At 44.2% G+C, this 27,380-nt stretch overlaps 1 protein-coding gene across 1 annotated transcript; it reads right to left on the bottom strand.

Moving 5' to 3' along the window:
* Window positions 1–27,083, bottom strand: RGMB (repulsive guidance molecule BMP co-receptor b). The gene is made up of 5 exons (XM_036847802.1): window positions 26,801–27,083; window positions 25,759–25,834; window positions 22,274–22,539; window positions 16,690–17,198; window positions 1–3,446 (listed from the first exon to the last, which is right to left on the bottom strand). The coding sequence occupies exons 2-5, from the start codon at window positions 25,761–25,763 to the stop codon at window positions 2,778–2,780; spliced, it is 1,449 nt and encodes a 482-aa protein (XP_036703697.1). The 5' UTR covers window positions 25,764–25,834; window positions 26,801–27,083; the 3' UTR covers window positions 1–2,777.
* Between the last annotated feature and the right edge of the window lie 297 nt (window positions 27,084–27,380).

Raw genomic sequence — 27,380 nt, 5'->3', positions numbered from 1 at the left:
TTCCACAGGATGGTATGTAACTTTATTTTTCTACCATAATAATTTAAAGTATTTACACACTGCACACTCACTGTTTTACACAGATACTTATTCATATACCTATGAACCACATCTAAAGGTTTCTTTGCAAAGACTCTACACACTGTAGGAGTTTCCAAGCATAACAAAGAGAAGCACAAAAAAATGTTTCGAGTCTTTTAAAGACAGCTACGTGGAGCATCTGTGAAAACCAGTGTTTTCCCACAAGTTTAAGCTCCCCCAGAAGACGTCTTAACAGCTACATCCTACCTATGTGTTAGTATGACCCGACACTCTTCTGGTTAAGGAGGATTTCAAAAACCAACATGTGCAAGTAGCATTTTCTTTAGACATTCTACGAAAGAAACTGGAGAAAATAAACCAGGCCCTTCTCTAGAGAAATACCTGTATTTCTGAAACAGTTATCTGTGGGGAGGACCTCAGTGTCATACAGAGATACTGACTATAAAGGGAGAACAGCTAAATACACTGGTACAAATAATAGTGATGTAGGATGCTTTTAAGCATCCTTTCCAGGTAAATGATATGGCAAAACAACCCAATTTTCTTTTCCCAACTATTAGCAGAGGTGGTTGTTTTGCTTTCCCTGAAAAGGACAAAGGTATGTTAATCATATACACTCTAAACCCAGATACTGTAGAAAACTTCTACTGTTTTTACTTCACTTTTAGACTATTTGCACAAAAATAGTGGTTAGAAGTACCCTAAATATTTTTCCTTCATTCTACTCAATTACGTAACAAAATTACTAGCTAACTATAGCTTCTAACCTGGCACACGATTCTGTAAGTGAACAAAAGAAGTCACGGTTCAGAGCTGATGGTAGGTAGGCCCCCGGTCCAGCTCTTATACAAGGATAACAGGTTTGGGTTTCAACTCTCTGTAAGCAGGATGCCTTCATGATTTTCCCAGACTGGCCAAGATTATTCTCTCATATACCAGAAGATGGTCGAGAGGAGGCTTGCCACCTCTGGATGAACCCACATCTCCATCCTGTGACTGATAGATCAGTTCACAGAGAAACAGAACTTCACAAAATGACATCCTCTTTCCTGCCAGTCTGGGCTTCTGGAAGTGCCACTCATCAACAGGACACGGCAAAAGGAAGAAATTACCTGGCCAACTAAAACTAAGCACAATCTTGACCCAAATTGCTGTGAAATTTAAAGTTCACTAACTTTTGTTTGCATTTATGTAAATGATTAGGGTAAAGTATAAATATTACCACTAATTCTTGGAACCATACATTTATATTTTAGATGTAACAAAATAAACCTACATATCCTGGAGTCCATGTTCTCAGTTACTGTTCTTGCCTTTTGTTGTTGGTGTTCTCCTTTTGCAAGAGGTGCCAACAATGTAATTGTAGAGGCAAGGAGTTTCTCATGTAGCTTGGTGAAATTACTATAAAGTAAAATGACTAAATAATAGTCACCTACAGATGTTAAGAGGGAGAGTTATCTGATTAAATGGAGAGGCCACCTGGGGTGCAATAACTGCCCAGTGCGAATGTCTGGACTAACCAGCACCCAGTTAGCTACATACAGTCAGGCCAAGGAAGCGCTTCTGCCATGAGCACCCTAGTCCACTCCATTATGCACACAGATGTGTCAAAGACTGTGAGGAAGACCTCAGTGTGGGGGGCAAGGAAGAGGAGAACTTTGTGATGGGATCTGGGCCTTGATATTAAAGAATCTAACAAACCCCAGTCCCTGGGATCCTAAAGTGAGACTGAGGAGGGCTTACTGGGCGTGAACACAGGGGGCAGTGTGTTTCCGAGCCCAAACAGCCGAGGAAGAGAAGGCTGAGAATGCGGGCTTGTACAAATTACAGAGATAAGAGCAAGGCATGAGCACTGAATTTATGTTTTTGCGTTTTGTTCGTTCAATGTAGAATAGAGTTAAAAGAGGGAAAAGCTGCAGTTTAAACAAGGACACGGGATGACAAAAGTCTGAGAGCTGCCGGGGCCTAGCAAGATGCCTGGTATTTAGCTATGAAACTGTCATCACTAGCCCCTTCTGACCTATAAAAACAGCAGTTTTCATTCAACCTACCATACTATAAGTGCTCAGATATAACAATCCTAGTTAATAAGAACTGTACTAACATTCTCCCCACCCTCTGAAAAAGTGACAGCTGTAAAAGAGGGAGAGGGCGTCCTAGAATCAGTGTTGAACAGCCAAAAGCACCTGGAGGGGGGTTAACTGTCGTCCTTCCACATCGAGTGAGGGCAGAAGAAGAGGGTAAGGAGCTAGTTCAAAGGAACGAGGCAGCTGCGCCAGGAGGCGGCAGGTGAAAGCTGCGTGCGCAGGATGAGCAGCAGTGGGAGAGGACGGGAGGGCGCAGCCAGGAAGAGCTACAAACGACGTCGCCGGTCATCTTCAAAGGGAACGCTGCGTACGGTGTCTGTGCACGTGTACTATATACATACTAACCAGGTACACACATAAATATTTAATATATAAAAAATAAAGTGCTTTCTAACAGGTCCCCAGGCAGGGACATTATAAAACATTTCACAAAACTGCAAAACAAAATCGATACAATCAAAGAACACTACATCCAACAGATGTGAAAACAGTCAAACACAATATGTACAATCAGGTGGGTGTCCCAGGACAAACATCCTGTCATATACATGGTATATACATATATACTCTTTTACTCAATATATTATGACAATATATATTTTAAAATTTTGTTATAGACAAAAACAGAAACAAAACAAGAGACAACCCCTACAAAAACACAATAAGGATGGAGCACGCGAGGCCTAGACTGACAGACAAATGGCTGTCTCCACGGGGAGTCCCGCGACCACTGCTTGGGAAAATGTGCCAGCGTTCCTTCCTGGGGTGCAGTGCCGCCACGTCTTCCAAGGCACTGTGGGCTGCGGTGGTGAAGTTGGCATCCCCCGTGGTGAGCAGGTCAAAGACACAGGACTGGAAATAGATGTCCTTCACCGGCATCTTCTCGTGGCATTGAGCGTTAGCAGTCTCCAGTGTGTAGCCAGGCCAGGCCTGGGCCGAGGGCGTGTGAGGCAGGCTGCGCCCCAGGATGGCAGACACCTGGCCCTGCCCGTCATCAATGCGCTCGCTCAGGGGGCAGCCGTTCACACACAGCTGCAGGTCCTGGCTCTCCTCGTAGGACATGGCCAGGTCTTCAGGCATGCGGACGGCGAGGGTCAGGTAGCGACCCAGCTGCCGCACGAACACCGTGGTCCCTATGTAGCGAGCGTGCATCTCCACATAGCGGCCGCTCTCCCTCTCCACGATACGCAGGCTCTTGGTGTCGCCGTCCCCTCCGCTGGTGCTGCCATCCACAAAGGCAGCTGGCAGGTCATCTGTCACAGCTTGGTATACTTTCTGATCTGTACACTCGCGGTGGGCTTTGAAGATGATGGTGATCTGTGGGAAGGAACGCGTACAAAGTTTAACACGATGGGAGGGATACAGGACGGTGCATCCTTGTGTGGCAAGAGCTGCTCTCCATTCTGGAGTTGAATGGCTAGAGACAGAATCTCCAGACTAGGCCTCTTTGCTTCTGCCTTGCAAGTGAATGGTGTCGCTGTTAGGGGAACTTTTTAAAGTCCTATGTATTTGGAATGATAATTTAACACAGATCCGGGGAATATGCCTCAGGAAAAAATTTTCATTTTCCTAAGACAGAACAATGCTGTTGTTGGGATACAGGCAATTTTTATTGGTAATTTATATCTTGTCTCTTCCAAAAACAGGTGAGCTGTGGTAGAGCTCTGAGAAAAAAACATTCCGTTCTCAGTTATGCAGAAGCTCTAAGTGGCTTAATTAACAATAAACCTACCAGAACTTTGATTTCTAAAAAGTTTCTCCCTTGGACCCTAAAACCATATCCCATGACTCATCACTACAAACTTACTTATAAACACTGAGGGAGGAAATGGAAAGCTGAGGAGGGGGCCATCCCAGCAACAGCTACCAATCATGTGCCTCAGGAAAGATTTCTCTTAAGTCCCTTAATCAAATGTTTCACATGACTGGCTAATCGCTGTGACAGCAAACTCACTTAGCAAATGCAGCTCCCAAGCACTGGCAGGGACTAAATACCCTAAACCTAGTTACAGCAAATGTTTCCCCCAAACAGCATGATGGCCCTTCGACTTCTCAGAAATCTGTTCCCCAGTCAACTCTCAACCCTCCAAGTTAAGCAGACAATTCATGGAGAAAAAACTACCGATAATACAAAAGCTTCCCTTTAGTGAACCGATTTTATTTCCTTCATTAGAACAATTATTTAAGAAAACGAACTTTGAGCACCTCTGTCTCCAACATCCTCAACATCTCTGCCGCAGGGGATGGAAGGAAGATGACGAGGAAGAGACAGGGCCTTCTGGGTCACACAGGTGGGAAAACGGTCCCCAAGGGGAAAAAAGACTATGCTTTGAGATCTGAGTTATTGTCAATAACTGAGGTAACAGCTTATTATTCTTTTTTTTTTTCAGAGAACTATTTTATTTTAAATTAATTTTTACTGGAGTATAGTTACTTTACAATGTTGTGTTAGCTTCTACTGCACAGCAAAACGAATCAGCCATACATACACAGCTATCCCTCCCCTTTTGGACTTCCCTCCCATTTAGGTCACCACAGTGCATTAAGTAGAGTTCCCTGTGCTGTACAGTACGTTCCCATCAGTTTTCTATTTTATACGTAGCATCAATAGCGTATATGTGTCAATCCCAATTATTCTTTCTTCTTGAAGAAAAAAAAAAAGTATCAGGTGACTTCAGTCAAGGAGGGAGGTAGACAAGCCAAACACTCTACAGATTACTCTGGATGGAGGGAACCTTCCACCTCCTGCAAGGGGACTAATCAAAACAATAGACCCTTGTTAAAAAGGCCATGCCGGCCCCCTCCCCACCCCGCTCTCTACAAGTCCTCACTACCACCCTCAAGTTTATGTCTGAAGGGCTTTTTCCCCAGCCCGGCCAGCATTTGCTCACACTATTTAATTCCACATGTTACCACCAGTGTTACCTGACTGGAATTTTCCAGCCATTTCATTTCACTTCAGCCAGTTATAAAGCCAGATCTGAACCAGCTGCACTGTAGCAACTGGTTAAATTCATATCCGTTGTTTGCAGCTGCAACTAAAAGCCAGACAATGCACTATGAAAATGCTTGGTTTTCTCCCTTCCTAATTACCGAGCCACAACTTAATTTCATGACCAGCCTTCTCACATTTCAACACCTTCCTAACAACCTGAAGGAGGTGTACCAGAGATGATTTCAGGAAATTTGTTGTGCATCCAACCATATGACCTTCCAGAGCGAGTGGGATTTTGAGCTAGATATCTAATGGGACTATAAACTAGATTTATTTGGTGGCTCTAAAGACAGTTTGACAAGTGCTTTTTTAAGGCAAGCTGGGATCCCCTGGAGGTGAAAAAGATTTATTCAAGTAAATCCTGCACCTGAAAGAGCTGAAAGTTAATACAGACGGCTACAATAAGAGTAATAGACACTTCATACAGCCACTCTCCTCATTTTCAACTAGAACATCCACACTCAAAGAGTAAATGAACTCTTCTACAACAGCTAGGCCATTTGTCCTTCCAGTCTAACAAACCTCAAATTTAAACCAACTTGGCATTATCGGCAAGAATTAAGTACTTTTTAGTGCACCTTAGGAAAAACACAGAGGAATTAGTTTTGTTGGGACAACACACCAGAGAGATCCAATTCCAAACAAGTTTCCAAAAAAGGCAAGCAAGGGTCAATATTAAGATGAGTGGAATAGTTCCAGCTCTCACCAAGTCCACCAATTCCAACTCAGGAGTCATTTCAAACACTCTCACGTTATTGTCCTCTGCTATGCCTGTGACACTGACAGTAACTCCTATACTTCTAGAAGATCAAGTAAAACTTAAAGCTTGACCTCTGCATACTATCTACACTTACAAAATATTCCAGTTGACCTAATGGATTTTTGTCTGTCCAATTTCCTAGGAGTGATTTTCTCTAGGAGACCACAAAGCTGGTATTTCTCTTGTTGTTCCTCCTTTAGGTGAAATAATTCGCACGGAGCATATGTATAGAATTAGCCCTTGAATCAAGATGCTGAGGGTAATGAGGCAACCTCAAAGCATGAGAGAGGTTTCCTGAGTGGTCCTCTGTAGTTTAAGTAGGTACTGAAGAGATACCTAGAGATATAATCAATGTAGTAGAAAACACTAGGTAACAGTTTCACATGACTTAAGTTTTGTAATGTAATTTCATTCCTCATACAATTAATTACAACTCGAGGTCTTAAAAAAGCAGGCACTCAGCCATGAAGGGCCAGAAATTCATTTTCAGATTCTGTCTCCCTCTTCAGAAAAAAAACCCAAAATTTATTCACTCTCAATAATTCTTACTTTAAAAACACTCAAAATTTAATTGGAATGTTTGGTAATTCCACACGTTTTATATTTCCAACTAGCAGCTGTCAGAGGGTAAAAACAGGACATTCAAAATTGTATTCTAAAGCTCTCAAACAGATAATTTAAAAACACCAGCTATGCTGCTTACTTTCCCCCCTCTATGAACTGATCCATATGCTGTAATAACTCAATTTGGCACAGCTGTTCTATGCCACACCATTTATTATTGATGGATGGCATTTCTGTGCATTTAAAACACCAGTGCCTTTTGTTAAACCTCCCCTGCCCAGCCCCTCCCAACCCTCACCTCAGACAAACTACTCCAGTCCCCTCATTCATTTTTAATGTTTCATTCCCTGAGATCTTTACCACCCAACGGGTCTCTTAGGAAGAGCAAGACAGCAGCTACAAATCAACCTTTCCACACGAGTAAGGCAATAAGGATTTAAGGTTTGCTGTGAAATACCAACATTCAGAGGCAGCTGCCTCTCCTTTCCACCAGGAAAATAAAAAAAAAATTAAATGAAAACGACACAGCCCAGAGAACCAGGCATTGCCTTGGCAATGCACAGACAGAGCTTCCCCAGGCTCAACAGCCTTGCAAAGTGCTGCACAGAAGTTTTCAAACAGTAGAATTCCCCACAGGCTGTGCACTTAACTATTTGTGCTTATTGTATTTTGGAAGAAACATTTATTGGTGTTTAATCAGGCCATCTGGCACTGCAAGTGCAGGACCTTACTAGATTTCTCTAATACCAGAACTGGGCTTTAAGATCAAGGGACTCTACCTCTTGGATTAAGATGGGCCTGCAAACCAAACTGAAAGTCACAGAAATCAGCCTGGAACATAGAGAAACAATTTTGATATGTACCTAATTAAGATTCTGCTTGTGTTAAGGAAGCTAAAATTAATTTTATTTCATATAATTAGCTGATATGTCCACTTCCTCAGATCCTCTGGGTGCAATTATAGGTTGAAAAAACAGGCGACTATGGGAGAATAAGAGAACGCTGTGCCCATGGCCCCTTTGCTCTTACCAGATCAGTGGAGTACAGCCTCTACACTCAGTCCTCAAGGCTGAGCAAAACGAGAAACCGTTCCAACAAGAGTGCATACTTTAAAGAAATAAATACACGTGCTCTATCTCCAACTCTAAAACACATAATCTTAACTTCAGGGGGTCAGTTCTTCTAAATGTTGAGAAGCCTGAGCCTAGGAAGCGCTGAAGCACCATAAGGAAGTATCTCGGCTGGACTGGGGAGAACTCTGGATCTCTCTCCCTTTTGTGGAGCAGGAAACAAAAGCATATTCATCTACAATAACTTTCTGTTTGAACAGTTTCATACAAAACCTAGGAGAGTATCTGTACCATACTTAAGGAAAAAATGTTGCATTGGTTAATAACTGGTGTCATTGATAATTTTTCTGAAAAACTAAGAAAAAAAATCTGCCAGGAAGGTGTGAACTCGATGAACCGAATGTAATTTTACCATTGCGACTCAGCCTACATATCAGCTATCTACCTATAGGAAATCTGAACTTAAGATCTACAAGGGTAGGACTAGGACAAGAGGGTGGCAGGTTAAAAATCTTACTCTAGACTTCTTTTAAGTCCTGAATGAGACTATAAACATCTCCTACCTTCTAAGGATATGAAAATAGGTTTCTCTATGCTCATGAGTCTCTTTCCACAGAGCTCTGTTCTAGGAGCATTTACAGGATTCCAGAGAAACGGAATGGATCAGACTTATTTATTCTTCAGTATTGCCCTAGGTAATACATGCAGGAACAAGGGCTGCCTTGGCTGCTGGAGGGGTTCTTGGCAGCAGACGGAGAAAGAAGAAACCAAACCAGAGGGAAAGGACACCCACAGTTGAGGCTGCTAGGGTGGTCCAGGGGAGAAGCACTAAGCTCAGTGGCTGGAAAGAGCATGTGAGAGAGAAAGGGAAGCAGGCCCAGGGATGACACGTAAAAGGGACAGGCAAAAAAAATGTCGACTTCCAAAGAGCAATTTCTGTACACTTAAAACAAGGAAGGCTGGAAGTAGAAATAGGCTCAGAGACAGGGAAACTGGCCAGCTTCCTTGTACAGACCAGAGCTGAGTTTGGGGAGGAAAGCCTCTCTCTGGTCCTCACAGTCTTGGCACTCAGAGAACTCCAAAGGGAACTTCTTGTTTGTTTGCTGTGTTCGGACTTTGCATTGAGGAGGCCAGCAAACGTAGGAACTCACTATGCTTCTAGATGCTTCTAGATGCGAAGTTAGATATGTGTGGGCAGTATTACAGGCCGAGGCTGCCACTGTGCTTTAGACCAGAGGCTAAAAATATTCTGAAAGGTGACAGCCAGGGCCAGAGGCAGTAACTCTAGGGGCAGGAATCTGCCCTAGCAGGTCTTGCTTTCAGGGATCTCCCTCCTAATTGGGCGGGGGGGGATGGGCACAGGGCCACAGATCCTCAGGCTCTAGCAGGACCTCAGGCAAATGCTCTGGGCCTAGGTTCAGCACAGCTGTTTCCCAAACCAATGGGGATTAGGAAATCACAGCCTCACTGATCATTTTTCAGTTTTGGTGATTTAAAAAGCAAAAGGGCTTGAAGGTCTCCACAATACACTCATACTCTGTCACTTGTAGGTTCAATTTCAGGTTCCCAGGGCTATTAAAAAGAAAAGCAGCGGCTTCCCTGGTGGCACACTGGTTGAGAATCTGCCTGCCAATGCAGGGAACGCGGGTTCGAGCCCTGGTCTGGGAAGATCCCACATGCCACGGAGCAACTAGGCCCGTGAGCCACAACTACTGAGCCTGCGCGTCTGGAGCCTGTGCTCCGCAACAAGAGAGGCCGCGATAGTGAGAGGCCCGCGCACCGCGATGAAGAGTGGCCCCCACTTGCCGCAACTAGAGAAAGCCCTCGCACAGAAACGAAGACCCAACACAGCCAAAAATAAATAATTTTTTAAAAAAAAGAAAAGCAAAGCCCAGGAACGAGGTGGTTAGAGGGAGTGACCATATATTCCAAGAAGCCAGTTAACTGGAAAGTTACAAAACAATATCCTTCTGTCTTCATTTTCCTGAGGCAGGGAGAGGGGAAAGCATGGACACCACATAAATGCACATGTGTGCTTATGTGTGTACTCACACACACCTTTAGACGGAAAGATTAAACCCTGACCCCCTTTTCAGGAGCACATGCAGAGTAGATGGGAAGTTAGTATTTAAATGCTGTCACATCAATTCTATCCACAGTGTGCATACTAAGTTCCAACACTGAAAGAACCCCACCAGCAGTAGCAAAGGTACTTTGGGCTCCAACTCTTAAAATAACCAGCTAACTGGGACATACAGAGCTCCTCTCTCCACAGACCCAATTTCACCTGAAGTTCTTTCTAGACCCAACAGCATCATGTTTTCACTACAAGGCTCTCCAGCTAAATTCTGCATCTTAGATGGGTGCTGCTATTCTTGTTAGTTATTACTTACTGACAAGCTGAGCAGTTTAAGAAGTCCTGAAGTTACCCCACCCATGAGAACACAAAATTCAAAACAGTGGAAGAGCAAGTTCTACTACAGTCAAAACAAATAAAGACAAAATGGGTAAGGTAGCATTTTTCATTGTTCAACACTGTAGGTAACTATCCCACATTCCGCACAGGCAGAAACTGTTTGGTTAGCATTAATTGAAGCCAACAAAAAAAGTACCAACCATCCAAAGTTTCCTTCTTGCCCCTTCCTCTCAAAATGTTAACTCAAAAGAAAATTTAACAGGGCAGAGAGAAACATTTGGAAATGTGACAGAAAAACAAGTTCTAACTCTCAGCTGTGCATCAGACTTGGCCTCCTGCCTCTGGTTTAAACTATGGAGGAGTGTGGATTTGTTTTAAAGGAGTAGAGGCCCACAGCACTCGCATGGAATCCTGGCTGGCTCAGGCAGGCGTTGGGTTAATTTCACTTATAAATGGGGGATTACGAAGGTCCTTTTTGTCCTTCCAAACCACATCTGGGACAGAGGGAGTGGCACAGAGAGATTCAAAATATAAAACTGACAAGAAACACAGACACAAATTTTTAGACAGTTTCCACTAATATCTTCCGTGTTTCTTCATTCTATTCCAGAGAATAGAAAGATGATAAAAGACTCATTACCCAGAGTACATGAATCTGTATGAACTATAAAAAGGTGTATCTTGTTTGGAAAGTACAGCATAAAGAATAACCAAGGCAGGCCCATTTTCACCTTACAAAATGATCTTTCACACTTACAGATACATCATGGAGCTAATAATTTCTCCTTCTTTTCCTGCTTCCTTTGCCCACATATACTTTTACCTCCAGGCAATCTGTTGAAGTTTTAGTTCTATGAAGCAAAGTTGAATAGTTTCTGGGCCTGAGACCTTACAATCCAATACAAACGAGAGCTATGCAGGAAACCAGAAAAGGACAAATAGGAATACTACCACCTGGAATTATATCTGATTTCTGCTTTTCTAAAAACTATTCTTTAATGTTTCAATATTATCTCTACAATAAATAAATTCAGGGAGGATAAGGTTATCTAAGACATGTTTTCATGTGTCTTAAAGATGAGATGGAACCCTGAAAAAAATGAATTTAACTAAGAACTGGTGACACTGATGGTCAAATTCCCTAGAAAGCTTTCTGGTATTAAATCAAAGGTCAACAACCTTTCAACAGTGGCAGCTAGGGTTCTAGAGCCTGCTAGGGTGTACAGGAGTGAGGAGACCTGGGTGCACGTGAGAGGCCACCTGAACAGTGGGAGGTGAAAAGGGAGACTGTGACAAATCCTGAGACTGTGACAAATCCTAGGAGTAAGAACACTGACCTGTGATGGTGACCAGCAGGGACAGTCAGGCCCTGGGTACAGCAGCCCATCTCTCTGGCCCAACCTCCTGGTCCTTCCTGACACCCGAGACAACTCGCAGCACTTGGGATGCAGCACCACATTATACATTTTATCAGAGAAATGAATATAGTATACGAGCTGGGAGCTACAACTGCAAACTTCTTTCCCATCTGTTCTGCAATATGCCTCAACTGGTGTTACAACCTTTTTTTTTTTTTTTTTAGCGTTTCTGCAAAACAAGGAGGACCATGACAAGATGCAAATCCTAAAAAGATGGCAAGACTTAGCTGCATAACAGATCATCATAACAAAACAAAGAGCAATCTCAGATTTTAAGGATTAGTTACAATGTATCTGCAAGACAGCTTGTGCTCTCTGGAAGGAAAGGGCTCTATATTCTCAATGAAACTGCCACGTGTCCCTTCTGTAACAATGTAGCATGTAAGCACAGTGTCCATGTATTCAAAACACAAACCGGCAGACTGAAGGATGAGGCATCTTAGTCCACAAAAATAAGAACGAACACCACGGTGTAGCTCACATTGTCTCCATAAAGATACTAAAAACTGGTTACAAAAACTTGGCTACAAAAAAATGCACTAGGCCTAGAGTCAAGAGAGGACAGATTTCCAAACCTTGATCCAAAGATATGCCTAAAAAAGACAGTGGAAAGCCTTTGCAATGCAGGCGCGTCTGGCTCTGATTTTGTAACCAACAGAGAATGACCCAGAACGTTGGTTTACATGCCCATTTGGTTGTCGAACAACAGTTCACGCTAAGGGGCATCAGAAAGGAGCACAGGATCCAATCATGCTCTAGGACCCTACAGTGAAGAGTATTTTATCATCAGGGAACACCTTGGGTTATACAGTTTGATGAAGATAGTAAGCAAGAATGGGTCAAAGGGACTAAGTCTTCCTGTATCTCTAGTATCATCAACCAGTGGAAGTTTTCAGGAAATTTCCCAGAAACTAACTAGAGTTCGAGACTTAGGGATAATTATGGACTTTCAAGACAGGGTCTCTTACCATGCTTTGGATAGGCACTGAAAGCTACTGCCCATGGGGTCACTGGGAGCTGGTGGCCCATGGCAGCAGCAAGAATTTACAAGGCACCTCAGAGTACCCATTCACCTGGCCAACAGCCACCTGACTTGGTCAAGCACAAAGAACACACCTCTTCCCCAAAGTCAAACTGCCTGAAGGTAAACCACCTTCTCTCACTAAAGGATGAAGTACAGAAAAATCTGAAGATCTATAAAAGGACCTGCTGTCAACTCAATCTCCCCTCCTATTTGCAGTTTTGTTTCACTGAGTTTGAAGAACAGCATACAAAAGCTAGAGTGATGAGAAAGGACATGATTACGTTAAAACAAAAGGAAAAACAAAGCAAAGGTATACCAATTATTTGTACAGAATAATTTTTAAAATATTGCCATTGTTTAGGTATGTAATAAATTCATCCTTGAAATTTTTTGGAAAAGGAATCATTTTAAATGCACCTGAGAGACTGGTGTTTTTAATACATGTTACTAGGAATACATTTGTAAAGTGCAGAATCCTTTCATAAAATAATTTATACCAAAATCACCTTCTGTAATGATGGCATATACAATTCCTTATTAAATCCACATAAACAGGGATACATAGTTACAGAGAATGAAGTAAAAAGGAGTTGAGACGGAGAGGCTGGCAAAGAGAATGTGGAAGAGAAGGTACAGAAGCCCAGCATCCCCACAGATGACCTGGTTATTTACCTGTGTGAGGCCCAGGAGAGATACTGGCATTGTGTCCCCTCCCCACCCCCAGCCCAAAACAGAAAATGCTTTTCTTCCCACGCAGCCAGCGCTGCCAGTTCTAAGACTGCCCCCTCTCTCATCTCTCTCCCGCAGAGTGCCTGCAGGCCAGAAGCTGCCCCTTACAGCCAAAGGTGTAGAAGGTGGCCCAGAGCTGACATGGATCTCAGCAGAGGTGTGCAGGTGTGCCAGGAACCCCGGCAGCCCCGGGGCGGGGAGAGACGAAAAAATAGCTCTGGTCTCCCCTTTAGGAACACATCTAGCTGGCAAGGTGGCCAAGCATGCAGACTCCTGGGAAGGGATCCCTAACAGGCTGGTGGAGGGTACGACATAAACCCAGCGGCCCTGAGAAGGCATACCTGCACACAGCCTGACCTACGTTTCCCAGGGAAGGGGGAGAGAAAGTAGACAAGGGAAGATGAGGCCAAACTGTCAAGGACTGCAGGTCTTGCTGCCCTACACTCACTGCTTGCCATGTGGATAAGGAAAAGTCTTAGCTAATAAATGACCCCTTGAGTATACAGGTGACTCTGTAGTTTAGATTTTTTTACCCCCAAGCTTTGTCTTTTCGTGATGAGGTTTGAAACGTGGGTGTTCAGGGGCAGGTAGAGCTCACAAAGACAGCCTTGAAGATGACTTGCTTAAGAAGCCAGGTTACCAGGACTGAGTTGCCTGAGGGACTTCCCTGAGCACTTCACTAGACCTGAGTCTAGTGCTTCAGTTTAGCGCTGAAGGTGGTGAAATGAGTGTTTGCTTAAATACTATAATTTCGGCATCACAACCAGCCAGCCTCTATGATATGACATCATTGGTCAGTCTTTAAATCTAGTGACACTGAGCACATAGGTCATTAAAAATGCTTGACCACAGGATGACACAGTATCTGCAATGTGCAGGGCTGGGTTATCCAATAGCTGGTCTATGTATGTGTTTAAGGTCTCAGTAAAGCTGGGACTCATATAAAAAATTCTTCTTAAAGGTTTTTTGAAAACAGTATTACAGTAGACATCAAGGAAAAAAAAAATAGATCTTTTCTGGAACTTATTTCTTATGTACTTTTTTGTCTCATTGTTTTTATTTTTATTGCCATCATTTTTTCATTGCTTAGAATTTTTAAAAGGTTTTATTTTGGCCCTGGGTTGGTAAAAGGAAATTGCAGTGCAAAATTTTAGGCCTTTGTTTGGTTTCACCAGCAGAAGCCATACCAACATGGAGACAGGCCCTCAACAGTAACCTTCCAGATGCTTTTGGGGGCTTTGGAGAGAGTTACAAAAAGAAGAAGGAAAAAAACAACTACTAGAGGTCATAGAGTAATTTGTTGCTGAACAGCATGGACACCAGATGTGGGGAAATACTTTCCAATAGTGCAATTAAAGACCAAACATTCTCACTGTCTGCTTGAATTTATGTTAGAGGATAATTTTTCCCCTCTCCTTTCTGGAATGGGTAAAATCTTTGATCCTTACCAAAGTGAGGGAGAAAACAAATTGTATTTATTTATTTGCTAAAAACTATGAGAGATTCAACCACAACTGAAACAGAATAATCTAAAGTACTTCAGTGTCGACTGTTCCGTTTCTATAATGTTAATACTCATAAGGTAACCAGTTGTCCCCAAATATTTTCAACATGATCAGTAAAAAGTATAAAATTTTGAAAGGTTGAACACCAAATAGAAGTGACATGTGACTGGATGGAAGGCTTGGAAAACAAAACTTTGGGCTTGTGAAAAGAAACAATATAGCTGACCCCTGAACAACAGGAGGATTAGGGGCAAAGACCCCTGTGCAGTTGAAAATTCACATATACCTTTATAGCTGGCCCTCCGTATCGAGAGTTCTGCACCCAAGGATTCAACCAACCATGGATCGTGTAGTACTGTAGTATTTACTACTGGAAAAAAATCCACGTAAGTTGACTGGTGCAGTTCAAACCTATGTTGTTCAAGGGTCAACTGTATTTTCCCATGCACACAGCACTTATTAATCTCAAAAGTATCGTTTGAAGGATACCACTCCAAGCCCTCAATTATTTACACAATGATTTTGATGATTTTCTACATTCTTAATGGAACTGTCTTCTTGAATTTTCAGTGTTATGTCTTTCCAAAGACTATTCCCATGTTTTATATCCTATGACTGCAATAATGATGGATTTTTTGCCCATGGCTTATCTTATGACTTCATAATTATATTAACTTCATATAATAACATACAGTAAATACATATTTTAATATACAGATAGGAAAAATTATTTGCATACTTGTAAAACACAGAGGAAGAAAAGTTTGAGATATAAGGTTTGGAAAGGCAAGCTTGGGCTTTATTGGGAGTTGAAGTGTAAATAGTTTTAAGTTCCCCTAAGATGTCTAGACTGATGTAATAGTCTTCTTTGTTCAGAGCAATGACTTCTAATCTTAGATTTGTGACACCCCCGGTGTGTCTCCATACACCTCTGGAGGTGCTGTAAAATTCCCTCCACAAAATGTCAAGTAAAATAATTTAAATTCACTTAATAACTATGCCACATATGTTTGGAGGCAAGGGAGGTGTCCTGGAATCAAAAGAACAGTCGTAAGTATTATAAAAGCTTGTTCCCTGTCAATTATATTTTAGTCTAAACCAATTGATGAAAAGATAAACAAAGGAAATCAAGTAAGATGAGAAAACCTGTATGTGTGATTTTGTGGTTGGAGGAGACAGTGAAGGAGCTGCTTACTTGGGACACTATTTTCATGGACAACCCTTTTTGACTGCTTTATTTATTAACACCTGAATTAGCTCAGACTGGCAACTGGAAAGCCATTCATAGCTCCTCTCCACCTACTTGCACTAAGACACTGGTGCCTTAAAATTGGCTTAGAGGATCTCTATTCAGTATTAGTTTCTTTAAAACAAACAAACAAACAAAACAACAACCACAGACACTGGCAGCTAGACAGGGTAAGCTTAACTTAACTATGTCAGTTTTCCCCTCAGGCTGACTTACATTTTTATCCTGAGATTACATGGGGTTATATATCACTGCTCTGCAATATCCAATTCTTAACTTCCTTGGTCACCACTAGGTTAGGAACTAAAACACCACTGTGGGCTTGCCACTGAGAAGCTAGCTTATAGCCATCACATTTTACTATAGCTTCCAAGTTCCCAATAAAATTTCCTGATGGGTTACTGCCTCTGGCTTCACAGTGTTCTTTATCCAGAACACCCATTTCAGTCATCTGATAAATCTGAACATGGATTTCTTCAAGAGCCACACACATCTGCACTTAAAAATGACACCACTGAAAAAAAAAAGAAACTTTTTTTTTTTTCATTAAACAGGCCTGCCTTTTCCCTAGAGAATCCAACTTCAATGTTTACTTTTTATTTTTCATATCACTGCCTATTTAAATTTAGACCCACATTTTATATAGGCCCTAGAATTCCACTGAGAGATTCTTTTACCAAGTAATTTTCATTTAATCCTTCATCCACCCTGCGTGCCAAGATGACCAAGAGAAGCTCCTTTTAAACTAGGTCTTTTGTATCACACTTCAAAAGTTGTCTGAAGAATCAAACATCTGAAAGTTATAGGAAAGAAGAAAAAAGTACACTTGCCTTATCTGTAGCAGTAGCACTGGATCCAGGGACCACGGGCACATTCGTCACTTGAACTGAAAGATAATTATTATCTATGAGTGGCCAGGCCCCTTCCACTTTGCATGTCTGGAAGTGATCCTTGAAAGTTCTAAGGTGAGGATCTCCGAACAAGCCACAAAAAAGGTAATTGGGAGGGTTCTGGTCCCCTCCCCTGTGTTCTCTGGCTCCCGTGTGGCTATGATAGTTACAAGGGTCATGGGTCACTTCAGGGTTTGTGGAGGATGTGGGTCCGTCCTTAGAACAGTTCCTCTGGCTCATGAGGTCACTGATACCCAACACAGCAGAATGGTATACTAGGTTGCCACGGCAGGCTTTTGAAGTTCGCTGGGTGCAGCCGGCATAGGCCCGCAGAGCCTTGCAAAACTCAGAGTCAAAGCCATCAATGGCAGAGTTCAGGTGTGAAGTCAGGGACACAAAGTCCGTGGTACATTTCTGGATTCGACATTGGGCTGGCTGTTGGCAGTCACCTATGAGAAAGAAGAACAAACATTTTTTAAATGCTTCACAACTTCCTGAGCTACATGAGAAAATGACATTCTCCTCTGGGAACTGTTTGTTCTATTTCATATACTCCTATTTTAAGCAGGCCTTCAGAAATAGGGTTGTATTGTGCTTCTTGGCCTCTCACAAAGTAAGCCACTGGGAGAAACACTGCATGCAGCTAGTTAACTTGAAACTAAAGCATGGGCCATTGTGAGTAAACAGGAGTCTAGCCCAGTGTTCTTAGGGTAAAATTACAAGGGAATGATAAACGAAATATTTTATCAACTTTGCTATTGTTTATAGATTTTGAGAAAGATGTCTTTGCTTTAAGACCAAGTCAAAGATATGAACTTTGTTTTGATTTTGAAAACTGCATAAGTAATTTGCTTTGGAAATCACTGTCTATGCACAAAACCACGAGTAAAGCCTGCACACCTCAGGGAGGGGAAACTCCGAAATTACAGCATGATTAGTTAAAACACCTTTACCCGATTCTACTATGGCTATAGGGAAAGAATATCAGGAAAAAATCCAGGTACTAAGTTATTCTGCATTTCTTGAGGAATGTTTATCAACAAATTGCATATATATTAACACTTAATCTCCTGGTTTCTATCAATACAAAGTGTAAATGTTCCCTTAAAAAAATGAAGTGATTGATTTGACCAAGCTAGGTATTCACTTATCCCATAGCATCAATCACACTAGGATTCCAGCTCCTAAACAGTTCACCAGTAAAAGTACACTGAATCAAAAAGTACATAACACTGACAGGTGATCCCACCAACTATGTTTTTTCCCAGAAACAGAACCAGAGACAGAATTCTTAGAGTATATATAAACGACTTTTTCCCTAAATCAACAATTCACATAAACTTAATGATTTAAGTCAAGCTAAAATGAAGTAATGAAAAATCATGTGATTACTGCCCTACTATTTAAAAAGTCAGTTTTCAAATTATGGTCTGCCCCTAGCTTCTCATATAAAAATTTGTAAAATCTCTCAAAGCACAAAAAACACAATGAACTGCCAATACTAGGTCAGTGGTGTGCACCAATCAGTTTAACACTATATTCCTTAAAATGGGAACACCAGAATTACTGAAAAGAAAAATAATTTTCTTTATCATCCACCTCAAATTTTATACAAATGAACTGTAACACGTATTTGTATTACTTGCACATTCTTTATAGGTCTCTCAACCATGGAGGAACCTCAATGTCAAGTCTTAGGTTCCTCATATGAGAAGTGAGTAGGTTGTTCTACAGTAAACTCTGTGATCTTTTCTAGGCATAAAATATCTATTGTGGGGGGGAAATCAGTCAGTAGAATATTATTAAATGTATAATTATTCAAGATTTAGGCATAACAAAACTTCAGGATAATATCAAGATTTAGTACTTTATCTGATAACCCTAATAATCATCTTAGAAAGATATTTTAATCTTTTCAGTAGTAAACTGCTTTTAAATCTGAATAAAATAGCCTGTAATCTCTGCTCATGGCATCAGCTCGGGAAACAAAGGGTAAGAAATGACAACCTCTTAAGGCACTTCCCCAACCATTCTTAAATTTCAAAAACCAAAAAGGGAAAAATATAGTCAAGACTGGATATTTGATTTAACACGAGTAAAAGAGAAGATTAAAATATTTTAATATTTTGGAGCTATGAATTTACAGCTATCACTAAATCGCACTTGAAAAATTCAAATACATATTTATGTGTTTGGTCCCTTTTATGTTTGCTCATTCCAAAGTTGATATTTATAGAATTCTTCTCTATAAAGTAGATCAAATCATTTTTCAACTACTTTTACTCAAAAAAGCAAAAATGTGAACAAAAAATACAACCAACCAACAACCCCCAAAATGGCATTAAAGCCATTTTACAGATGGGAAAATCAAGACAAAGGGACACTAAAGGTCTTGTCCTGGCTGGATTGTAAACAGCTAGTAAGAAGCCCAGAGCATGGTGCCTTTCCTCAAATCCTGTTTTCATTCCTCCACATGTCACATCTCTACTAAATGCCTGATTCTCAAGACAGTACTTGATAGCTTAAAAAAAGACATAACTACAGTATCATTTCTTTTAAAATCAGCTTCACAGTAAGCAGTAAGCAAGAAAATAAAATATGGGCCAAGATCACTCAGTAATGAACAGTCCTTGGACAACATATAAATGACAGCAGAAGAACTTTCTGCTAAACTTGCAGTGCCTATTCTTTTTTATGGCCTATAAAATCTAGCCAAGCATACACTTACTAATAATTATTTCAAATAGTCATAAAATATCAGAAGTAAGACCAGCATGGAAATGCAGATGCAATTGTTCAGAAAGGAAGAGAAAAGCAGAATTTAGATTCCCAGCTCCTTTTTTGTTCCTTTCCTTCCTCCCCCGTCCCTTTTTCATAGCAGGTGGGTGCTGATTCCTTTGAGAAATCTCACATAAAACAGAACTCCTTGGGTTCCTTTGTATTGGATGAGGTTTCTAACAGACTTTTTGAATAGAGATGATGGGAGGGAGGAGGGCTAACTAGAGAGAAAGTGCATTCGGGTCAGCAGTTTCAGCCCCATCACAGGCTCCTGTATAATGACTAATTTGCAGCGTACACCCAGAAACATCCAGGCTTCATGAATTTATAATGACAATGCACACTTTGCCTGTTATAGGCGGTAAAGTAAGCCTCCTGTCAAAATACCAAGACAATGCATAGCAGAAACAATTTCAAGGATGCAGCCATGAAGGCCATGAAGTGTATGAGTAAGCAAGGAACTCCCATATTGGATCTCCATTCAGGAAGCGCAGAGGTTTGCTTAAGGAAAAAAAAAAAGTGAATAAAAGTATTCTTTTCATTTCCCAAGGGCAGAATTCAAAATCTGCAGCTACAGATCTATTTTTCAAATCAGATCATCTATGATGTGACAGTATTTTCATTCCGGTAAATGAAACCTACTAAGGGATTTGTGGGTCTATAGCTTTCATTAATGATCCAGACATAAAGACCTCACCATTCAAGACAGTTTCCTCAACGTCCAGACTGCACGTGTGAATCTGCAGCCCAATCACCAGTTTATAATAAAAGAAATCAGATATGCTGAAGTGAATTAAGTGAAATGCAGAGCCATATGGGGTGCAGAGGCAAATTATATGGATCCAGGCACAAAACATATGGTAGCCCATGTGCAAAGAGCACTCGGCTAGGCTCCCTGCTCTGAGGAGAAACAACCCCTGCATTTCCATAGCACTGCTCTTCAAAGAAATCTCTCAAAAAGGAGCTCTCTTTTCTATAACCAGGTTAACTGCTCCATTCCAACAAGCTGTCCACAGATATCACTCACCACAGCAACTCTGGGTAGAATCTAATGGTGACTTCAGCGTGAGCACATTAGGATACTGAGAGGAGTTTCACATTCCAAGCTCTTGAACTAAGGCACCTTAATTTTCTAAACCTTTAAACCAACTTCTTAGGCCTTTCATGGGCCAGCGAAGAAATCTTCAAGGACCACATTCCAATCCTGTTACAGGACCCAATGGCAACTAAAGGAAACGATATCCAAGTAGTCAAGAGGGACCCAGTCCTGCCTACCACTTCAATTTCCATTTCAAGAAACCTACACTTTGACATTGTGGACACTTATTTTTTTCACACAAAATCCTCCTGAGTAGATTTTTTGACACGTCATAAAAAATTTTCCATGTAATCATAAGCAAACTGACTTTATTTTCTAAGGTTCTAAAGTCACTAATTTAAAACCTTAATCATTGTAAAACTTGCTATTTTACAGCCTCTATTAAGACCTCGGTCTGTTTCCACAAGTGACAGTGTTAAAATGCAGCTGTTATATCACAATGCAAAGTTACGCAAAGTAAATTAAGTCACCTCCTCAAATGCCACATTTTTTCCCCATTACTTAAAAGACCTCCTGGATTTTTAACACCGCTGCTATGACTTAGTAAATAAATAAAAATTACTCCGTATGGGTGGCATTAAAGTTCAGTATTCTCCAGATCAGAGCGTTGTGACTGCTGTCCTACAAATACAGGACAAAAAGATCTCGAAGGAAAACTTACCTAATGCTCTAGGTGTTCTCAAACTAAAAGATAAATTACCTTTCAATATGGTATTAAAAAAATTCTTTGTCTAGACCTGCTCCTAGAAGTGGTACTTATTTGTAAAGAGGGTCCTAGATTTTTTCCCCAGCTTTACTGAAATGTAACTCACATATAACATCATGTTAATGAAACGATTTTAAAAAGAAAAGTAGGTTAAAACATGCTAAAAGGCTCATCTTCGCTAAGAAGAACGAAGAAGGCTTCCTTCGCTGAGAACAGATTTCTCACCGCTGCTTCCATAGGGGAAGCGCCAAACCTCCAGAAGGCAAGACATCTGTCAACCTCTCCTGGAACCCGAAAACACGCGGCTAGCCACAAAGCACGAGTTTTTCCAAAGAGGTTGAAAGTTGAATTAAAAGCAGCTTTCGCAAATATGAAAGAAGTCCCAGTTTCAAAAAGTTTAAGTTACTTCGAGATTAACCCCCAGGTTTTCCAGCTCTGGTGAAAATCTTTCCATCTGGTGCGATTTCTTCGCCTCGTCGCCACCCCCAACTCCAGAGAAGCAGCACAAGGCTTCCTAGTCACCCCACCGAGGAGGCGGCGGCGGCGGCGAAACCTGATCCCAGCCTGACTTTCAGTAAACACCAAGGCAGAGAGCAATAAAGCATCCGGAACATTTGTCTCGGGTGCGCAGCCCCCGCCCGCTACATCTTTGATAAGTGGCTGTTGGAGGGGAGATTTATCAACGGTCCGAGCAGAAGGCGGGGAAGGCGGGAGGGAGGGGAAGAGGCCCCTCCTCTGCGCCCTGGGCGCTCCGCTCGGTCGGCGGGTGTGTTCCTGCCGCCGCCCCGCGAGCCCAGCTAAGGTGCATGGCAGGGGCTGGTGAGGCCTTCCCCGTCGCACCACGCCGCCTTCCGCCCCGGCAAGCGCCTACGGGACCGGGGGTGTCGGGGAACAAAGCACTCGGCCCTAGAGCTGGCTCCCCTCGCGCGCGCGCCTCATACCTGCGTGAAGCAGCCCGAGGCTGAGCAGCAACAGAAGAAGCAGCGCCAGGGGCGGCGGGCAGAGCCGGGGGCGGGGGCGCTGCTCAGCCCCGGCGGCAGCGGCGAGGGCGGCGGCGGCGGCGCAGGAAGATGCTGCTCTCAAGCCCATGCCCGTCCATGCAGGTCTCGTGGGCTCCGGCGAGGGCGGCGGCGCGGGCGCCGTGGCGGGTCCCGGGCCGTGGCTGCGGCATGGGCCGAAGGACGCGCCTCGCTTCCTCTTCTTCCTCCTTCAGGCCCGCGTCGGACACGGGCCGCCGCCACCGCCGCAGCGAGCAGTGCGCCGCGGGCGGAGCGAGTTGGCGGCGGCGGCAACAGGGCGCAGTGGCATCGTGGCGGCCGGAGACGGCGGCGGGCGGAGGGAGAAGGGGCGGGAGAGAAGACACAAAGACCGTGAGCGAGTGCGAGGCCCGGCCTGCAGCGCGCGGGCGCCCTGGCCGCGGCCAGCGTGGGCTCACCGGGCGTGGAGCTCGGGTGTGGGCGAACAGGAGGAGCACCCAGCTCCTGCCAGCGGCCACCGCCGGCCAGGATATCTTTGCGCGTCAGCTCAGCGCTCAATCAATCTCAGCCCCTCACTGCCGCCCCGCCCGCCCTACACCCGCCAATCCGAGTCGTCCCCACCCCGGCCTCGCCCCTCCCTCTAGCTCCATTGGCTGAGAGGCGGGCGCTCTGGGCCCAGCCCGCCACTCGTAGGGCCCAAAGCGCCCGCCCCCCCGTGCCTCCTCCCTCTTTCTGCCTGCCCAGTGTAATTCGAGTTCCGTGTCCGCCCGCTGCGAGCCCTGTCCTTCGCGCCCGGGCCCAGCCTCCCTCCGGCTCCCTCCTCTGCTCTCCCCTCCACCCCCTTCTGCGATTTACTGTTTCCTCGCGCCCAATAGAAACAGGCGACAGCAACTTTGTCCTGGCGTCGTTACAAAGGCACCGGCCTTTGACCTCTCCTTGAATTATTGTGATCAGGTTCAACCTCCCTCCATGACTTTTATTAAAAAAATTTTTTTTCATCATCCCCACTCTGTCCCTCCAGCTCCAGCTACGGTTCCGGCTCCTTGGAGGAAGCGGGCGCTTTTACCCTGAGCCTTGCGGCAGGTCCCTTCGCAGCCAATCACATCTGCGGAACCGCGTTCCGAGCCTGTTGCGGACTTTTGGTAAAGCTAGCACCCAGTCGCGTTGGAAATCCGAATGTGACCCAAGGTCCGGAACAAATCGGATGGGCTGGGAGGGTACCCGCCAGCTCCCGGCGGAGTTCGCTAGCAGCCGTGAGAGGCTCCGGTGTTCTTGTTCCTTTGACATTTCCCTTCCTGAAAGCTGCGGGGAGGGGTCTGAGAGCGGGCGAACTTCAACGTGTTCGGCTACGGTGTAATTAGATTAATGAGGATAGTGAGTTTTTAATGCAGTGTAGAGTAATTATGCCATGATTTTTTGTTGCTCAGTGGCTTTTCCACAAATTTTCATCGTCTATTAGCAAATTAACTCAATGGCAGGTCGGTTTTTACTTTTGCGATTGAATGCATCCAAAAATGAGGGAAAACCAACTGTCTGCCAGAAAAGAGGTTGCCAGTGGAGATACAGGAAAGCATGTTGTGAGGTTGATGATAGGTTCTAATTTGTTATGAGTAGGTGTGAAGTGGTATCTAATCTCAAGAATGGCCTCAAAGGCCGGGAGCCACTTCGTACTGCCCTTGTCTTTGCCCTTCCCCAAACGGCAAAGGGCTGCCATTTTAAATTCACTGATATCCAAGTCACAGTCTGCAACCTTACCTGCTACATTACTTAGAATCTCTAATTAGGAATTTCGTATCAACCACGGACATGTTAATATTCCACATGTTAAAAAGTGCTAATCAATGGACCAGGATAATTGAGGGCAAACCTTCCAACGCTCCAGCTTACTCATTAGACGCATTCTGAATTATACAAACCACTAGGTCCCTAATGAAGGATGCCTATCTATTTTTACTGCAATTTTTCATTACTTACTTATTACGTACCATGATGACTCAAGTGGTAAACACACCTTTCACTGCCCAAGATATAATCCAAACCTTGTGTGTATCTATAATATGCTTAATAGTAGCTTCAGAGTTGCCTGGAGAAATGACTTTTTGGGGGGAGTCATCTGATATGATTTTTAGATGATACTGTGTTGTAAATACTGTTAAATCAAAAATTTACTCTCTTACAATTACTACATATTACAAATGAAATCAAGTTAATGAAATACTGGTAAGTGTCTTTTAAATAGTAATCAAATGTGAACACTATCTTTCAAAGTATTTTGCTAGCAAAGACTAACAGTAAGATGTTTCTTCTTCCTTAACCCAAGATTTAATTCGACCCCTATGAAAGAAGCATCCTACTTTATTGACCATACTTTAAAACATATAACCAAGAGTTAAGGATCAAATTCAGTTTAGTTTGAGTCTTTTCACTCCTGATTTTCTATGATTTTCCCCCCTTTCCTCTTCTCCCTCTTACATCCTGCTCCTTAAGTACACGGATGCTCTAGATTTTATCAACAGAGGGCACCCTCGAGTCACTGCAAATCCTGGTGTCCTGAAATGGAGCTGTTGTTCTTTAGAGGAAAAACTTCATTTCTTCTAAGGCACTTTACTGCTCCTATGTTGTAAAATTTGACAAGCTTAATATTTATACGCCTAACAATTCACTTTTTATTGCTGCATAAGTGTTCAGCCTGCTAGAGGAAAATGTTAATTTTCACAATTAAACCGCAAAGTGGTTCCTATTTTCCGGACATTAGTCTAGTTGACACATTGGCGGGGTAAATTCGGACTGTGAGCAAGATCCCGAATCAGCTTGGGAAGCAAGAGCGTAGTGAATGGTCACTTACAGCGCATCCACTCCCGCAGCTAGTATGCTGCAAGTTAAGGAGGATTTTAAGACTCTACAAAGAAAAATCTGGGGAGGGAGCTAGAACACAAACATAAAATCGATGACTTATAAAAGTTTTTATATTTTAATCAGGAAAAAAATCGTGAAGTGACAGCTTGCACAACTCACAAATCCACCCTGTTTCTTGCCACTTGTACTCTTTCCTCCTGCTTCTTTGTTTTCAGGAAAAAAAGATGAGACTGGAACAGTATAATTAGGGGACACAGCAAAGCATCCGTGCAAAATGGGTAGAATTAAAACACATGCCAGCAACATTAATGGATTCTAAACAAGATGTGGTTTCTTTTCCTGAACCTTTACATGATGTCTTAACTGTTCCCCTGTTAATATACAGAATTTCCATTTCCAGAAATCTAACACGAGGTCTCTAACAGATCACCGTAGGCAGAGGAGCCAGGAATCAGACCCGGGGTTGCGATTTGTGCAACCCATTTTTGAGTAAAGGTTCCCCTGCTGCTCCCCAGTCCACCCTACGCAAGGCATGGGTGAAGGAGCCCGGAGTCCGACAGCCCAGCGGCAAGCAGCTTGTGTATTGTACTTACATCATTCTTAACCCTTCCGCTCCTGGAGGGGGCTTGGCGGGATCAGGGGATCCCTGAGCTCCGGAACACGCAGGACCTGGGTGTGAGAGAAGAGTCCCAGAGCCAGGGGTAAGCGCTGCGCCCCCGGAAGGAGAGGGCCCAGGGCGTGCGTGGGGCTCATCACCCGAGCGTACACAACCGGCCCCCGCGATCCCTTCGGGCTCAGCCGCGGCTCGCACCGCTCAAAGCGGCAGGTGCAAAAAGCATTTGGGAGTCGCTTGCCAGCGCGCGGAGGTAATGCGCTTCCTGTCCATTTATCTCAGGAAACCAGCGCAGCCTTCCCTTCCAAACAAAATTAACCTCTCATTACCCAGCCACTCATTCCCGAGAAGGCCTTAAAAGCTTTACCAGCTCGCTAATGTATTTAGGCTTTTCTTCCAGGCAAACGCAGCCGCTGCCGCGACTGCCATCAGCCCCGGGGGTTCCTCTGAGCCTCGCCGGGAGCCAACCGCTTACTTCCCCCCAGCCTCCAGGCTGGGAAACTCTGGCCAACCCAAATCCCAGTTTGTACTAATGGGCTGACCCGGCACCCCTGAACCGACTTCATGCCAGAAGCAGCCCAAACAAGTTCCCACTAATTTCACAAGAGCCCCTCGTTTCAAGTCCTCAGCTCCCCTATCCTCAAGGAACGGGGGAGGGTACCGGGGAGGAACTTCAATAGCAAGCTGTCCCCGGGGAGTGGGCGCTGACTCCCCTTTGGAGCGCCAGCCCTGTGCGCAGCGGGGGCGGGAAGCACTGATCAGGGGCGTGGGGGTAGTGTTAGCTAGGAGCCAGCCGATTCCAAGAGTGGAGAAGCAAAGGTGGTCCTAGGTCTACAAGGGGCAAGAAGGGGCCTTTTGGAGGGCTGGGGTTTTCTCACCCTGGTTCCCGCCGCCCCGAGGCTGGCAGATTTATACCACACAGGTGGACGGAGACCTAAACAAAATAGTCCCGGCCGCTGACTGCCGCTCGCCCCCCACGTCCCTCTGGCCCACCGCAAACTTCAACAAAATAAACAACTCACCACAGGCATTCCCTTGTCTGCAGCGCGACGCTTGCCAGCTGGGAAAATAAGCTGCAAGCCACGCGGCCAGGGCGCTGAGGGGGCCAGCGCGGCGTCCGCTTCTCTTCCCCAGGTCGGGGCGGCGGTAACCCGAGGCAGGAGGGAGGCTCCGCCTCGGGGGCTGCTCTCCCTGTTCCCCGACTGCTGCGTGAGCGCCCGGCGAGCGGCTGCGCCCTTCCGGCTGCCGCGATGTCTCCGCTACCTCGGGGAGGGGGCGGGAGGCAAATCCCTCGATTCCGTCTTGCTTTCTCCAAGCTGCTCTCTCTTCCCTCCGGAATCAAAGACCAAACCTAGGGGCCTCCACCCCACCCCTCCACATCTCCCCCTGCCGGCACACCCCGGATCTTTCCAGCGCGGCTGCGGAGTGGCAGGTAGCGGTGTCCCAGAACCCCAGCCCCCGGCTCCCGCTCCGCTGGCGCCTCTCGCACGTACACCTCCACCCCTAAGGCCTGCACAAAGAGCCTTTCACGCTGCCAGCGCCACCCTCCGCGCCGCCCTCCAGACCGGCCGCATTGCTTTTGCCCACCCGCGGCACCAGCCC

This window comes from Balaenoptera musculus, chromosome 3 (genome assembly GCF_009873245.2).
Source record: "Balaenoptera musculus isolate JJ_BM4_2016_0621 chromosome 3, mBalMus1.pri.v3, whole genome shotgun sequence".
Taxonomy (NCBI): Eukaryota; Metazoa; Chordata; class Mammalia; order Artiodactyla; family Balaenopteridae; genus Balaenoptera; species Balaenoptera musculus.
Note: the sequence above shows the minus strand (reverse complement) of the source record. Positions and strands in the feature narration are given on the sequence as shown.